Raw genomic sequence first — 14,571 nt, forward strand, 5'->3', positions numbered from 1 at the left:
CTCAGGAAGACAAGTTTTCTCTGTCACTTCAGATTTTGTCAAAAAGCTACAGTACCCTGACTTTTGACTTTATAATTATTAGTAAACTTAAAATTATTTTTTAATATTGTTTTTTTTTTACTAGACATTATAATCTCAATGAGGGCAGAGACCACAGCTATCTTATATTGTTGACTTGTCATACTGACTTTGCAAGTACCTTTTCTTTCACAGAAAAAAAAAATAGTTGTAATTTTAAGGATATTACCTTTCTTAAGTGGTTTGTTGTACCATCTATCTTTTTTGATGTCTGGGATGGTAATCCTTACTGATGGATTCTCAACTAGGATTTTATGCAACAGAGCTGAAAACAAAACATTAAGACATTTACAAAAGTCATGAAGATTGGAAAAGCCTAGTTTGTGGTACAGAACACATTCTCTCTTGGTCTCCTTATGTCCAAATATTATTTCTAGGGAAGAAAAAGAATAAAGCCACTAAATTATTGCTTTACTTTCATGCAATTATTTTTTGCTTAAAATAGTCTTCCTAGATTTGATTCTCAGTTATTTGCAAATAAGTAGCATAGAGCTAGATGGAAATGTTTCTCCACAAATAACATTAAAAAAAAATACAAAAACCCTCATCCATTTTCAGTACCAAATTTCATTGTTCACAAGTCCTCATTCACAGTTTTACAAGGAAAATTTACTTTCCGGCATCCTAAGGTATCTTAATTATCTTGATAAAGAATTAATACATCTCCCACTATCAAAATCAGTTTCTAATGAAAGGTTTAAATGAAAAACTAAGTCATAAAAAGACAAATGAAAATATAGAGAATTTTTATCTAATGTTAAGAGGTAGAAAAGACCTTTCCGAATATGACAATACAGTCAGGAATCACAAAGGACAAGATGATAGATTTAAATAAATAAAAATATAAAACTTTGGCATGTCAAATAGCATAAACAAAATAAAAATACATGACAAATTGCTGAAAAATATTTTAACAAACGCAAAGATCAAATGAAATTATGTTTAAAAAACTAATAAGTATGTAATGGACATATAACCACTGATGCCAAATTTAAAATAAAACCATAAAACAGTAAATATACTTTTTATAGGCCTATTAGGTTAGTCAAATATTTTTTAAATGTAAATTAATGCGATTGTGATAAAATGGTACAGGCTTTCTGAAAAGCAATTTGGCAGTTACCCATAAAAATTAAAAACTGCATACATCCTTGACTCTGCAATTCCACTTCCGGGGTTTTATTTCAATTAAATATTTTAAAGGTATGTACGAAGATTAAGTTATATGGATGATCATCATATCTCTTTCATAACAATGAAAAATTAGAAAAAAATCTAAATCTCTAAAAAAGTGAATTGGATGAGTATAGTAAGGCATATCCATATAACAGAATACCTTCACAGCCTTTGAAAACAATGATGTAGACCTGCAACTACAGTCCTGGAAAAAAGCTCACAAAGCATTAACACACACAAAAAAACAGGTTACAAAATAGCATGTGTAGTATGATCTTATTTTTTTGTAAAAACACAAATACTTATAAATAGTATACATATATAACAAATATATATAACAGAGTTACATATTTTCACGACAAAGTATAGAAGCACATATCAAAATATCAAAAGCTATTTCTGAGTGCTGGTATTACAGAATCGGTTTTTTGTTTTTAATTATTTACTTAAAAACTTATCTGCAAGGTTCATGGATTATTTACATGATCATTTAAAAGTTAAAAAAAACTATAAGAAAAAAAATCAAATAGCACTAGGATTCATTATCCAAGAAATCAGTATTTTCAATCAAGATAACCCAGTTACCTAGAGGAGCAGAATCAATTTTTTTCCAAGGGTTGAGGTATGTTTTTTTTTCTTTCCAATCGGAATATTCCTGACAACTGTCACTGGGCTGGTCCCATGGCAATTCTATAAAAGAAACAAGGGTAAGCTTTCTGAGTGTTCTCATTATTATATGGTAAAGATTTTAAGTGAAAATAATCAACAATACAAATCCATTTCCTCGAAATTAATTCAATATGGTTTTTTCTTTTTAAATTATTTTTTTAGTTTCAAGTATATAGTACATTAGTTAGACATCTATATAGTTCATAAAACGATCCCCCCAATTGCACCTTCCTTCCCCTGACCCTCCACCTAGTCAGTGTATTGATGCTAACTGCATTCTCTATGCCGGGCTCCCCATTCCCATGATTTAATCACTGGAAGCCACACTCTAGCTTTCTTTACCCTTTCACTCCCACCCCAACCTCAAGCACTTCCTCTGCAGAGTGACAATTTCCATCTGTCCACTATATTTGTGAGTCTGTTTTTGATTAGTTTGTTCTTTTTATTCCTTAGATTCCGCATATAAGTGTGAAATCATATAGTGTTTATCTTTCTCTAACTTAAATACTTTCTAGGTCCATGAAAGCAGTATGTTTTTCTATCCCCTTCCTTTTCATATGTAGGAGTCTTGTTTTCTTACCTTTTCAGCCACTCTATCTTTTGGTTGGAGAACTTAATTCTTTTCCATTTGAAGTACTTATTGATAGGAATGTAGTTGTTACCATTCTTTATTCCTACGTTTATTCATACGTTTTCTTTATTCATACGTTTTTTCTTCTTAAAGAAGTCCCTCCAACATTTGCTGCAATACTGGCTTAGTGTTGATAAATTCCTTCATCTTATTTTTATCTGGAAAGCTCTTTATCTGTCCTTCAACTCCAAATGACAGCTTTGCTGGATTAATTATTCTTGGTTGTAGATCCTGGGTCTTCATTCTATCAAATATTTTTTGCCAAGCCCTTCGGTCCTGCATAGTTTCTTTTGAGAAATCAGCTGCCAGTCTTATGGGTGTTCCCTTATAAGTAACAATCTATTTTTCTCTTGCTTTGTTTTTTTTTGTATTTAACCTTTGGCATTTTAATTATGATGTGTCTTGGTGTGGGCCTCTTTGGATCCCTGAATTTTGGAATTCTCTGAGCTTCCTGGGATTTTATGTCCATTTCCTACACCAAGTTAGAGAAGTTTTCCATCATTTCTTCAAACCGCTGTTCAACATCTAGATTTTCTTGTTACACTGATCAGACGAATATTTGGAGCCTTAATAGTATCCCATATGCTCCTTAAATTATTTTTATAGTCTTGGCATCTTTTTTTCTTGCCGTTCTGATTGAGTGTCCTGATTGGCTTTCCAATCCTCTAGATAGGGCATTTGATCCTTTTCTTTATTCACTGTTTATTCCTTCGTTTATTCCATTTAATAGACTTCTCATTTCAGATAATGTGTTCTTCTTTTCAGACTGCTTCCCTTTTATAACTTCCATTTCCATTTTTATGTTTTTTATCTCTTTGTTGAAGTTCTTACTGAATTTATCTACACTTCCCAAAAGTTCATTGAGCATCTTTATAACCAGTGTTTTGAACTCTACGTCTGTTAGATTACTTGACTCCATTATATTTGGATCTCTGTTCTGTTCTCTCATATGGTTTCTGCTTCTTTGTCTTCCCATTTTAATTGCCTTTCTGTGTCTGTTTCTATGTACTAAGCAAAGCTCCTAAGTCTCCCAATCTTAGTGTGGATTTGTGAAGTAGGCATCCAGTGGCACTGTCCTGAGAGGGGTTCAGCTGCGGGCCAAACTTAGCCGAAGCCTCTCTACCTCTCCACCTCTCTACCTCTCCGGGCCACCTGTTAAAATTCAACAAGCAATCCACAGATGCTGTGCTTATAGTTGCCTCAAAAGGCATCACCAGAAACCCAGGCTGCTTCCAGTGTGAGTCTCAGCAAGGAGCACCTGACTCACTGAGGATACACCTGAATGTGGCTTGGGTGGAGCCCCGAGTTGGGGGAGGCGAAGTTTCAGGGAATCCTCTGGGCGGAGCGACCTCTGTTATCCAGTCTGATGACGTCACGGCTATGGCGGCACTGTAATTGGTGCACTGGTAGTGGGGGAGGTCTCAACAGGGAAAATGACTACCACGGGCACTTCTGTACCCAGCGAGTCTCGTCATGGCCTTCCCTTTGACAATGTCTCCCTGTGAGTCCCTGGTACCCCCTGTACGCAGCTGAATTGGCACTGGTGCTCAGAGTGAGCAGGTCCGTCACCACAAAAATCCACTCGCAGACTCGGCCCCTTTAAGAGGCTTCTGCCACTACCACAGCCTCCGTCTCACTCAGCTGCTAGGGAATAGGCAGCTCAGCACCTTCGCCCTGTCCTACCTTCTGCCATTGCAGGGTGTTTTCTTGGACTTCTCCCTACTTGTATGGCTTGTTCCTCTAGATCCCAGGCGATTTCTCCTCGCTGCTGCTCTTTATTTCCATCACAACTTTGATTTCGTTGCCAGAGGGATGAACAGAGCCTCTATAATCTATGCCATTTTTTTTCTCCTCTCAATATGGTTTTTAAACTAAGGATACCAACTCACAAAACCTTTAGAGGCACTCAAAGATCCATGAACCATTTCCTGCCCAACTTTCCAAAAGTATTCACATGAATCTTAAAAGCAAGAGATATTGTGGCATTTCATTTAATAGTTATATAATCTTTGGGATTAAAAGTTCCAATTTATTTATAAATAAGCTAGTATTAAAATGCTATCTTATAAAAATGGATTCCTTTGGTTTATTTCATTTATTTTGGTATAACAAATCTGGCTTTCCACAGGTCAGTTTATCATGGTTAAAAAGCTCTTACCTCCAGCCAACATTGCAGTAAGTACTATTCCACAGGACCAAACATCAACTGGTTCTGCATGAAATTCTTTCCTCTTTAGAAGTTCTGGAGCAACATAAGGTAAAGTACCACACATCTTGTTCAATAAACGCTCACGATTATTATGCCGAAACACTGTTGCCAAGCCAAAGTCAGAGATTTTGAGGTTATCTAACCCAAAGGAAAAAAAGATAATACTAGTTAAAAATGTTTTGTAACTAGATATACTTAAAGAAATCAAGTTTTTTAAAAGAAAGTCACTGGTGTTATTTATGGTTTGTAGAACTTCTCTACTTTAAAATGACCAAAAAAATTTTTTTTAAAGAATAAAAGACATTATCATCTAGCTAAAATTAGAAAAAGGCCTCATCACTTCTATTAATTTCAGAGAAATATCATCAATACACTAAACAGGTTAAAGAAAGATAGTGAAGTCACAAGGGGCTGCCCTTATGGAAAAGGGCATTCCAAACTTAGGCTGAAAGAGCCAAGCCCTTCACTGAGTTGTGCAGGGGGCAGAAAGGAGACATCAATAATATATTAGCTACAGCTTTCCCAGCAGCAAACAAATCCTGTTGGCAGGAAGAAAATATGTAAAGACAATAAAACTAAAGTCCACACACCACCAGAACTTCTTGTCAAAGTGGCTAACTTTAGAAAAGGAGGAAGAAACTTGTCAAAGAAATAAACCAGAAAAGCAAATTTCCACTCTAACTTCCTACCTTCAACATGAACAAATTGCAGGCAGAGCTTTCAACTAACTTATACTTGGCGAAAGTCTACTGTAACTGAGTGATACTGTGCTAGCCAATGTAGGTGGATAAATTATGGAAAAAGACTAACAACAGACAACTGTTGTGAAGGTTATAAAAATACAGAGCATTACAAGTTCTTATAGCAAGGGAATCTAACTTGGTCTTAGTTAATAAGGAAGATTCCCTATTATCAACCTTTTTAGAGGGCAATATGGCAAAAAATGCCAAAACTTGAAATATTCACACACTCTTTGAACTAGCAATTTCTACTTCTAGGACCACAGCCACAGATATACTCCGACAAATTCACAAACATAAGGATATTCATAGCAATATTACTTGTAAATAACTTAAATGTCCATTAATAAAGAAATGATTAAATCTTATAATGCATTTACACAATGAAACTATGTAGGTTATTGTTTAAAAAAAGGTATATCTATATGTACCAACACGGAAGCAGATATAAGTTAAAAAAAAAAAAGGCAAGTGTCATAACAAATATTATAACATGATCAAATTTTTATATTGAGTCTGTGCACAAATTTATAAAAGTCATCACTGAGCAACTTAACTGTCCCAAAAGAAGAAATTAATTCTTAAAAAATCAATCACATCTGCACAATATAATATGTAAGCCATTGATAATGTTTACCTGTATTTGACGGTAGCTACTATAATTAGCCTTTTAATATCTATATGTGACACGATCTTGACAAACCACTGAGATTAAGAGTTTTAAGTTATTTATAAGTAGTAATCAATGAACATATTAATAGATGACCATAGTATTCTTTGGATTTTGTTGTTTCATAATGTCTTCAACATAATACTCAGATTAGAGAACTGCATGTAACAAATTTTAAATTGAGGACAGTGGTTACTTCTGAGAAAAAGAAAGGGAAATACATTTGTGAGGGAATACACAAAAGGACTTCAACTATACTGATAATGTTTTATTTCTTTTTTTAAAGATTATTATTATTGAATAAAAACAAAGTTTAAATAATATGCAAGATATGAAGAACAATACAATGAACATCCACCCATCCAACACCCAGTTAAGAACATTCTATTTCCTTTGAAATCTCCTATAAATACCTCTCTAAATATATTCTCTTCATTCCCTTCTCAGAAATAACCACCATTCTAAGTTTTATTATGTCCCTTCTTTTGTGATTTCCCCCCCATGTTTGTATCTCTAAACAATATATTTGGTTTAAACTTCATATAAATAGAATTCTTATATGAATTCTTTTGCAACCTTCTTTTTTTGCTCTATATCATATTCCAGAAATTCATCCATGTCCTTACTTATAGCTATAAATCATCCATTTCATAATTATCTGTTCTCTTGTTGATAGACATTTAGGGTTGTTTCTAGTTTTTGCTATTATAAACACCACTGCTGTGAGCAGTGCATATATGTGTAATGTTTTATTTTTTAAGGCAGGTGGGTACACAGGTGTTTATATAAATCTCCTTCATACTCACAACTCAAGTAGATTCTCTTACTATTTCCATTTTATGGATGAGGAAAGAGAGACAGAAAGAAGTTAAGCAACTTACCCGAGGCCACACGCCTACTATGAAGCAGCCTAGATTAAACGTAGGTTCAAATGACTCTAAGGCTCAAGCCCTTAACAGTGCTATACTGCCTTTCATATTTAGAGACATGGAATCCTTCTTTTCCAGAGGATTACGTATAGCTTGAAACTTGCATTTAATCAAAAAAGGATTTAATTTGTAGATGAGGAAAAAGGAAAATTGACTGTAATACTATCAAGGCTGTTAGCATTCAAAGAGTAATGGGAATGGAATGAAAAACAGAAGCAAAAGGAATTCTCCCAGCTTGTGCTCGTTTTTCAGGTTTCATGAACAGGTAATTCTATAGTTCCTTTTTCCCCGTACATTAATTTTCTGAATATCTAAAATTTTGCTGGATGCAACTTGTAGAAGGCTAAATAACCAAGGGAGGATCTTACGTAGCTAGGTTAGTAGATGAGTCAATAAAAGGATATCTAAAAGATAATTCACCAAAACATTAAACAGTGGTTGTAACTGACTGGTGTGTTTCCACGATTTTTTACTTTCTTCTTTACACTTTTGATCTTATTTTATGATCATCTTTTATTTTATAAAGAGAAAAAAACAATATTTTAAGTTTGGGAACAAAGTTTTCATATTCCAGATATTACTACATATTCGCATCTCCATTATTTATATAAGCTAGCGTTTCTTAATTTATCCCTGTGTATAGTCAATTATAGAGTTCAGAAAGAAGTTAGAGGGAGGCTGGTAAGACAGTACATTGTTACTTGTCATGGGGTACAACATTGCCAGAAACACTAAACTTTAAGGTTGAACAAGATCTTAAATACTTTAGTCCAACTATCCAATCAATGTTTAAATTTCCTTTATAATGTCTCTGATAATTAATAATCCAGTGTTTGACTCTTATGTTATAAACTCACTATTTTCCAAAGCAATCTATTCAGCTTTAGACCCTTTAATGGAGATCATCATGACACTAATCCAAATTGCTTCTGTATAGTTTCACCAAGTGTTCTGAAGAATTGTTATTTAACAATCAGCAGGTTTCCCAAGTTCCTTCAATTATTCCTTATTTTACATAATTTCTAGCCCTTTCATCATCCTGGTCACTCTCTTATAAAAGTATTTTAGTGTTCTACATGCCTTTTACAGTATTGTCCCAGGATCAGGATACCCATTATTTCCAGTGTGGCCTCATCAGAGAACTGTTAGACTGCTACCTCCCTCATTCTCAATAACACGACCTTAGTTATCTAATGACCAAATTACATTGGTGACTATTATGAAGTTTGCTGCCTAGTAAAAGTCTTTTTTAACCTGCTTTGCTACCAAAGATACACCATTCAACTATACTTATTTGGTTAGTTTTTCAATTCAAATACTGGACTGTAGATTTTTCCTTACTGGAAGACAACTTGTTAAATCTGACTCACTTCTCTGGTCTGCTAAATTTGTTCATTCAATAAATATTTTTGAAAACCTACTATTTGCCAGGCACTAATTCTAATGCATTAAACAAAACAGACAAAAATCACTACCCCATGCAGCTAACATCTGTCATCTTTTTTGATCCTGATTCTATAAGCTAACACTTTCACTATCTATCCCTCTTAGTTTTTATAACATCCATAAAATATAACTAAACTCCTTGCATATTTATCCAAGTCATAGATTTAAAAGTACAAACAAGACAAAGCTAAAGTCCAGGCTATCCTAACAGAAACTTTCCTTTATTAATTCATTAAAGAGTTGTTTAACACTATACATATGTAGTATTCATCTAATGAACTACTCTTGTATCTAGCTCAGATTTCTATCTCATCCACAACTATATCATTAAAGACTTGTGAAGCCTATATCTCCCAAATTTCCTATAAGTCTCCCAAATTTTCTAGACTTTTTAGATATTTTGTCCTGTAATTTCAGTAATGCAGAAACCTTCAAACAGCTTTGTATGGCTGGCTGTATTAAAATAATTTAGGTAGCAGTGACAAAATGCTAAACTTACCCCTTTCATCCAACAGGAGATTTTCTGGCTTAATATCCCTGTGAGTTATTCCAATACCATGCAGATAAATCTAAGAAGAAAAAGCGAAAGGAAGCATACCGGAATTTAGTAATTTATTTCATTCATACTAATTTTAAATAAAAGTCAAAGAGACAACTTTACCTACCACCCCTGCCATGAGTTGATGGAAGAACCTCTGAGCATCTTGTTCAGGCATGCCTATGTCTGGCTCTATAAGAATTAATTATGAAAGTTAGTTTACCAGATAAATATAATCAGGCATCGACAGCATTGTTTCTCAATTTTAAGGCTAAACATTTGTGATTGTACTTTAACAAACAGAATCTTATGTTAACAATTAAAAGACTCTGGTGTCCACTAATACATATAGCACTTAATAACTCACATTTCCCCATCTGTTATGTGGCAAAATAAGTTAACATCGTTACAGAGAGAAATAACAAACTATCATCCGAATCAAGAATGCAAGCCATAACTTGAAAAGCCTCTGCTTATCTTATACTAACCATTATTTGATAGCTTTCAATTTCTTCAAAATGTTATGCCAATAGTTTTCTCACTCCTGAAATGTAATTGCCAAAGTGGAAGCTTGGGCACATCTAAGCTGATTTCACTAAATATTTAACAGATTATATGTCATATAACCTCTCATACTACAAAGTCATGAATGCCTGTGAAGTTCCTTCAGGAAAGTTTTAAGAAATGTTCTCTTGTCAGTTATCTTTTCATATCTCAATCTTCCTCATTAACTCTTGATTTCTTTTACAGTCAACTCTCTCTTAAGATACATATTGGAGGTTCTAATAATGTTTGAACTGTTATTACAATGGCTTTAAATAATAAATTTAGACCCACAGAATATATTTTATGTACTTCTCAGTGTTCTGTAACATCAAGCCTCTGAATCTACATAGAACATTTAAGAGCAGAAACAGAATTTATTTAATATATATCAAGCAATCCTAGGAAATTCTAAAGTATTTCACTTAACCAAATAAAGATGAAAAACATAACATGCTATTATTTTGGATCTGTAAATGTATGCAATAATTTCACGTAACTAGAATGTCTACATACAAATTGTACAGGCAAACAAATGCATTGCACTTATACTTTACCATGAGATTAGTTTATCATTCTTAAATTCTATAAAACAGCATACCAACCAAAATCATTTATACAACTTAGAAAAAAACTCTTCTTTGATGATTCTACATTTGCTTCATGAGTTAATATAAGTTGCAAAAACAAAAAAGTTTACTCTAATTTCTCTTTTGCATCAGCAGTTCTGGAATGGACAATGACCGAATGGTGAGCCCAAAATTAAAAAACAAATTTAGAAACTTGTTTAGTAGAATAATTATCTTAAATTTTTTCCATACCTATTCGGTCAAAAAGTTCTCCCCCACTACAATACTCCAGAAATAGGTATTGAATATTGCCTTCTCTCCTGTGACCATAAAATTTCACTACATTTTCATGATTTAACATTTTATTGATACAGATCTCTTTCTTAATATTTTCTGGACAGTCTATGGCACGCTTCATGTCTACAATCTTCACTGCAACTGCTTCTTCAGTTCTTCTATTCACAGCAAGTTGAACCCTAAAAGAAAAAAGGAAAAGTTATAACATTCTAGACATTTTAATTCTATTCATTTTAAAACTTTAAAAGATTAAACATGACCCATCCAAAACTATTTTACCTTTATTACTTTCTCTACCAAGGAGAAACTATGGAAATAGTGTCTGCCATGTTCTCAATAGGTACTACTCCTTTCTGAAATGTGTACTAAATGTGTACTAAAGTACTAATGTTCCAAAGAAGCCATTATGCTGTACAAAGTCATTTAATAAATACTTGAGAAAATAAATTAAAATGAGATAATAGCAATTCTAGGCCACATCACATAAACACATGCCTTATTCATTTAATTTTAATAACATGACCTAACATTTATTAATCTGATACTATATATGCCCGTGGTAACTGTTCTAGACACCTATGGTGTAAGTAGTATTACTGTCATCTTACAGCTGAAAAAGAGGCACACAACGACATTAAGAAGCTTGCCTAAGACCAAAACAATTTCAGTATGTAGCAGACTGATAACACAACCAGGCAGTTTGACTGGAGTCTATTCATTTAACTACTACGCTTAAACCCCAAGAAAGAATATGTTGGAGGAGAAACTCACTTCAGGGGTCTCTTCCAGCCCTTTACAAGAAAATGAAAAAGAAAAAGAAAAAAAAAAAAAGAAAGAAAGAAAAATAATCCTTACAAAAGACTATATAGCTTCAGTTCCCCAAAATCTTAGTTTCAAATGCTGAGATGTTTTCTAAGGCCCCACTGTATTAAAATAAACAACTCCAAAACAACGGATATGTACTCAAGGCGACAGGGAAAAAAACCAAGTGTGAAAGCAGGGTAAAAGGACTCAAACTCACTCTCCATAGGCACCTTCTCCCAGGGTTTGCACCAAGTCCCAGTCTTCCACAAAGGGCACTGCCATGACTCCACTGTGTACCACGGCTGTAGAAGGCAGGATCCAGAAAAGATGGGGCAAGAGTACAAGCTTCAATCATCTGCGAAGCTACTGAACTCTGCTTCTTGCCATGAGTCCTCAATATAAATAACAGTTCTTGTTTCCCTGACACCTCATCACCCATATTTTATCCACGTCTAAACCACACGCAAGTATTCTGAATTCCAGCATTTGGTTCTGTAAATCTCCATTCCCATTCCCACGCACGCGGAAGGCTGAAACGCTGCCCTCCTCGGCCTCGGAGGGAATGTAACAGCTGTGATGAGGGGTTGGGGCAAACAACGCCTCCCGGTGGATGTGGGGAAGGGGTGAGAGGTGACGCTTTGGGTCAGAGGGTGAGGAGGAATGTAACTACGACCACCGCAGCCCCTTCTCCGCACTCCCACCGCGTCCCCGAGGCCGGGAGGAGCCCGGGGCGGAGCCAAACTGCCCCGAGAGGCGGAAGAAAGGGCCCGTGGCACGCAGACTAACAGAGGGGTGGTCTCTGCAGTCCCTCCACCACAGGGACCAGCCTACCACCCTCTACCGCCCTCTGGAGCCACCCGTCCGCGGGAGTCTCTCCGAACCCCTCGCAGTACCCCTCCTAGCTAATGCAGACCCTGAACTCTCCAGACTCCCTTCCCATCCTACCCGCCACCTTCCTCACCAGGCCGTCCTCTGCCTGCCACCACAGGAATCCAAATGCAGCACTTTTCCCGCCAAAACTGGCTAGCGTCACACTGTCGCAAACGCGCGCGCCCTTGCCGTAAAGCAGGGAAGCGCGCTTTCCACCCTCGGAAGGGTGGCCGTTCAGTCCCGGAGGCTTCAGACAGCGCGGCGGAGCTACTGTGGAGTCGGAACGAGATCTTGGCTGCAGAGCGCACCCGCGCGAAAGTTCTCTGAGCCCAAACGCGTCGTAGTCCCGGGCGACGCCGCTGGGGACTTGGCGTCTCCGAGCACCTGCCAGCTGCGGGACAGGACTGTGAGGGTCACGTTCAGGCTGTCACCGAGGAGCTGGGGACAGCTGCTGAGAACCGGTCTTGGGAAGGACGAAGGGAACTCTGCGGGGAGCGGGCAGCCTAGCCCCTCGGTAAATGGTTGGGAAGGCATCCGGAGGGAAGCTCCACTTGCAGTTTGAGGTAGAGTCGGGATGACCAGTTTTGCCCTGGCTTGTCTGAACCAGCTCCCAAACAGTACCTTAGCTCCACCTTCTTTCTTGAAGGAAGAACTTTTGTTTAGCTTAGTCCTACCTGCCATCTTATTCTTAATGTGGAAGAAACAGGCAGGTAAGGCTGTTTTCCTTCATTTTACAATACAAATTTAAAAAGTGACCAGTTTAAATGAGAAAGTAAATTGTGGGGAAAGGGACCTGCTTGAGGACAAAATAATGTGGAAAACTTAAATAGGTATTCCCCCTTGACAGTAAACTATCCTTAGAACTCCAGGCGCAGGTAAGATCATCTTTTAAGTTCTCCAGTTCTTAAAACTGGGCCACAGACATTGAACATAACTAGCCTGGAGTAAAATATGTGTAAAATGTTACATAAAAACACACACATCTGTTTTAGAACAAGATCGGAGCATTTTAAGATGCTTATGCGAGTTTTTAACCATGACATCACAATTTAGGCTTCATCTTATAAAGTTTTCAGGTCATTTATTCCATTTTCTCTAGTGTACGGTCTGTGTGCTGCAAAGAATATGAAAGAGGAGGACCTGCCCAGTTCCTATGTATCTGGATGGAATTATGGTATCTTAGCCTGAAAAAAAAAAGGTAATTGGATTTCAGGCAGAATACACAAAAAATAGCATACGGGAGAATGACTGTACACAATAGCATATGGTGAAATTTAATAGTAAATGTTAAAATAGTAAATTTACTATTTTGAAACAATAGTAAATCTTTAAAAAGCACAATATAGAGTATGAAAAACAAAAGATTTTGTCAAATGGCAAGTCTTTAGATGACAAAAATGAATCCTAAAGCCAACAGTGGGAAAGCAAAAACAACTTGATTTACATCACAGAACTTCCAAAAGGCTCAAGTTGAATTAGTGACACATGGTAGGTAATTGAATGTGGAGGTGAAAATGGGGCTAGAAGGAGCGTAGACTGAAAGACCAGGTAAGAAGCGAATAGAACTTTGGACCCTCTACCTCCTGTGTACTCAAAGAACTGCTCCTCCCCAAAGCTGGTAAAAGACTTGAGAGGGTAAGAGAATATCAGGCACAGTTAAAGGCTTGGGTGCCTTACTGAAAAAGGGATTAAGTTTATGCATTGAAGGTTGAATATCTAAGCCTTCTTTCCCCACTTCACTTCCAGAAATCTGGCAATTAGGTTTTTATCCTTAAAGGATATACAAGCTTTTTCAAGGAGATGCTGGCTATATATTTTTAAAAACTCTAAAGATACCAATATTGGGAATTTCTTAATGTCACAGCTCAGCCAGATTAAAGGAATGAAGCCCACATTCACTAATTCCCCTACCCCGCCCAAACAGACCTTCCAATCACCTTTTTAGGGTCCCACTCTTAAAAACAGCAGACAACCTAGAATTTAAAAAGGGCTCTAATGTGAAAGATGTCAAAACACGGGAATATTCAAACAAAACCTCTTGGACGTTAAAAAATGAAAGAAAAAAAGAATCTAAATAGATTAGAAAAAAATTTAGGCTATCTTCCAGAAGGAAGAATAAAGATAGAAAACAATAAGAATATTGGGAGACTAATCCAGGAAGTCCAACATCAAAATAACTTGTTTTTCAGAAAGAGAAACAGAATTCAGGAAAATCCACAAATAAGGACATTTCCCAGACCTAAAGAACTTGACTTTCCATACTTAAAAGTTTAAAGTACCCAGTACAATGGATGATCCACTCCAAGACACATTGGGAAAATTTCAAAACATTACACTGAAGATCCTAAAAGGTCTGGGGTGGGAGTGAGAGGGAATGGACACATATTAAAAAAAAAAAAAAA

The 14,571-nt window shown here is 36.1% G+C and overlaps 1 protein-coding gene across 2 annotated transcripts in view; it reads right to left on the minus strand.

Moving 5' to 3' along the window:
• The window catches only part of CHEK1 (checkpoint kinase 1), a 37,019-nt gene extending 24,609 nt beyond the window's left edge, over positions 1 to 12,410 (minus strand). The window contains exons 1-8 of one of the 2 annotated variants that reach the window (XM_039872776.1): positions 12,261 to 12,410; positions 11,517 to 11,601; positions 10,451 to 10,674; positions 9,214 to 9,278; positions 9,048 to 9,117; positions 4,713 to 4,901; positions 1,840 to 1,944; positions 248 to 343 (exon numbers count right to left, since the gene is read on the minus strand). In XM_039872776.1, coding sequence (XP_039728710.1) covers positions 248 to 343; positions 1,840 to 1,944; positions 4,713 to 4,901; positions 9,048 to 9,117; positions 9,214 to 9,278; positions 10,451 to 10,674; positions 11,517 to 11,581 — 814 coding nt within the window. In that variant the 5' untranslated portion in view covers positions 11,582 to 11,601; positions 12,261 to 12,410. Of the gene's footprint in view, positions 1 to 247; positions 344 to 1,839; positions 1,945 to 4,712; positions 4,902 to 9,047; positions 9,118 to 9,213; positions 9,279 to 9,574; positions 9,673 to 10,450; positions 10,675 to 11,516; positions 11,602 to 12,260 lie in introns of those variants that run through there. The other variant, XM_039872777.1, reaches the window with a different exon arrangement.
• Positions 12,411 to 14,571: the final 2,161 nt, after the last annotated feature.

Source organism: Pteropus medius, unplaced genomic scaffold, assembly GCF_902729225.1.
Source record: "Pteropus medius unplaced genomic scaffold, Ma_sr-lr_union100, whole genome shotgun sequence".
NCBI lineage: Eukaryota > Metazoa > Chordata > Mammalia > Chiroptera > Pteropodidae > Pteropus > Pteropus medius.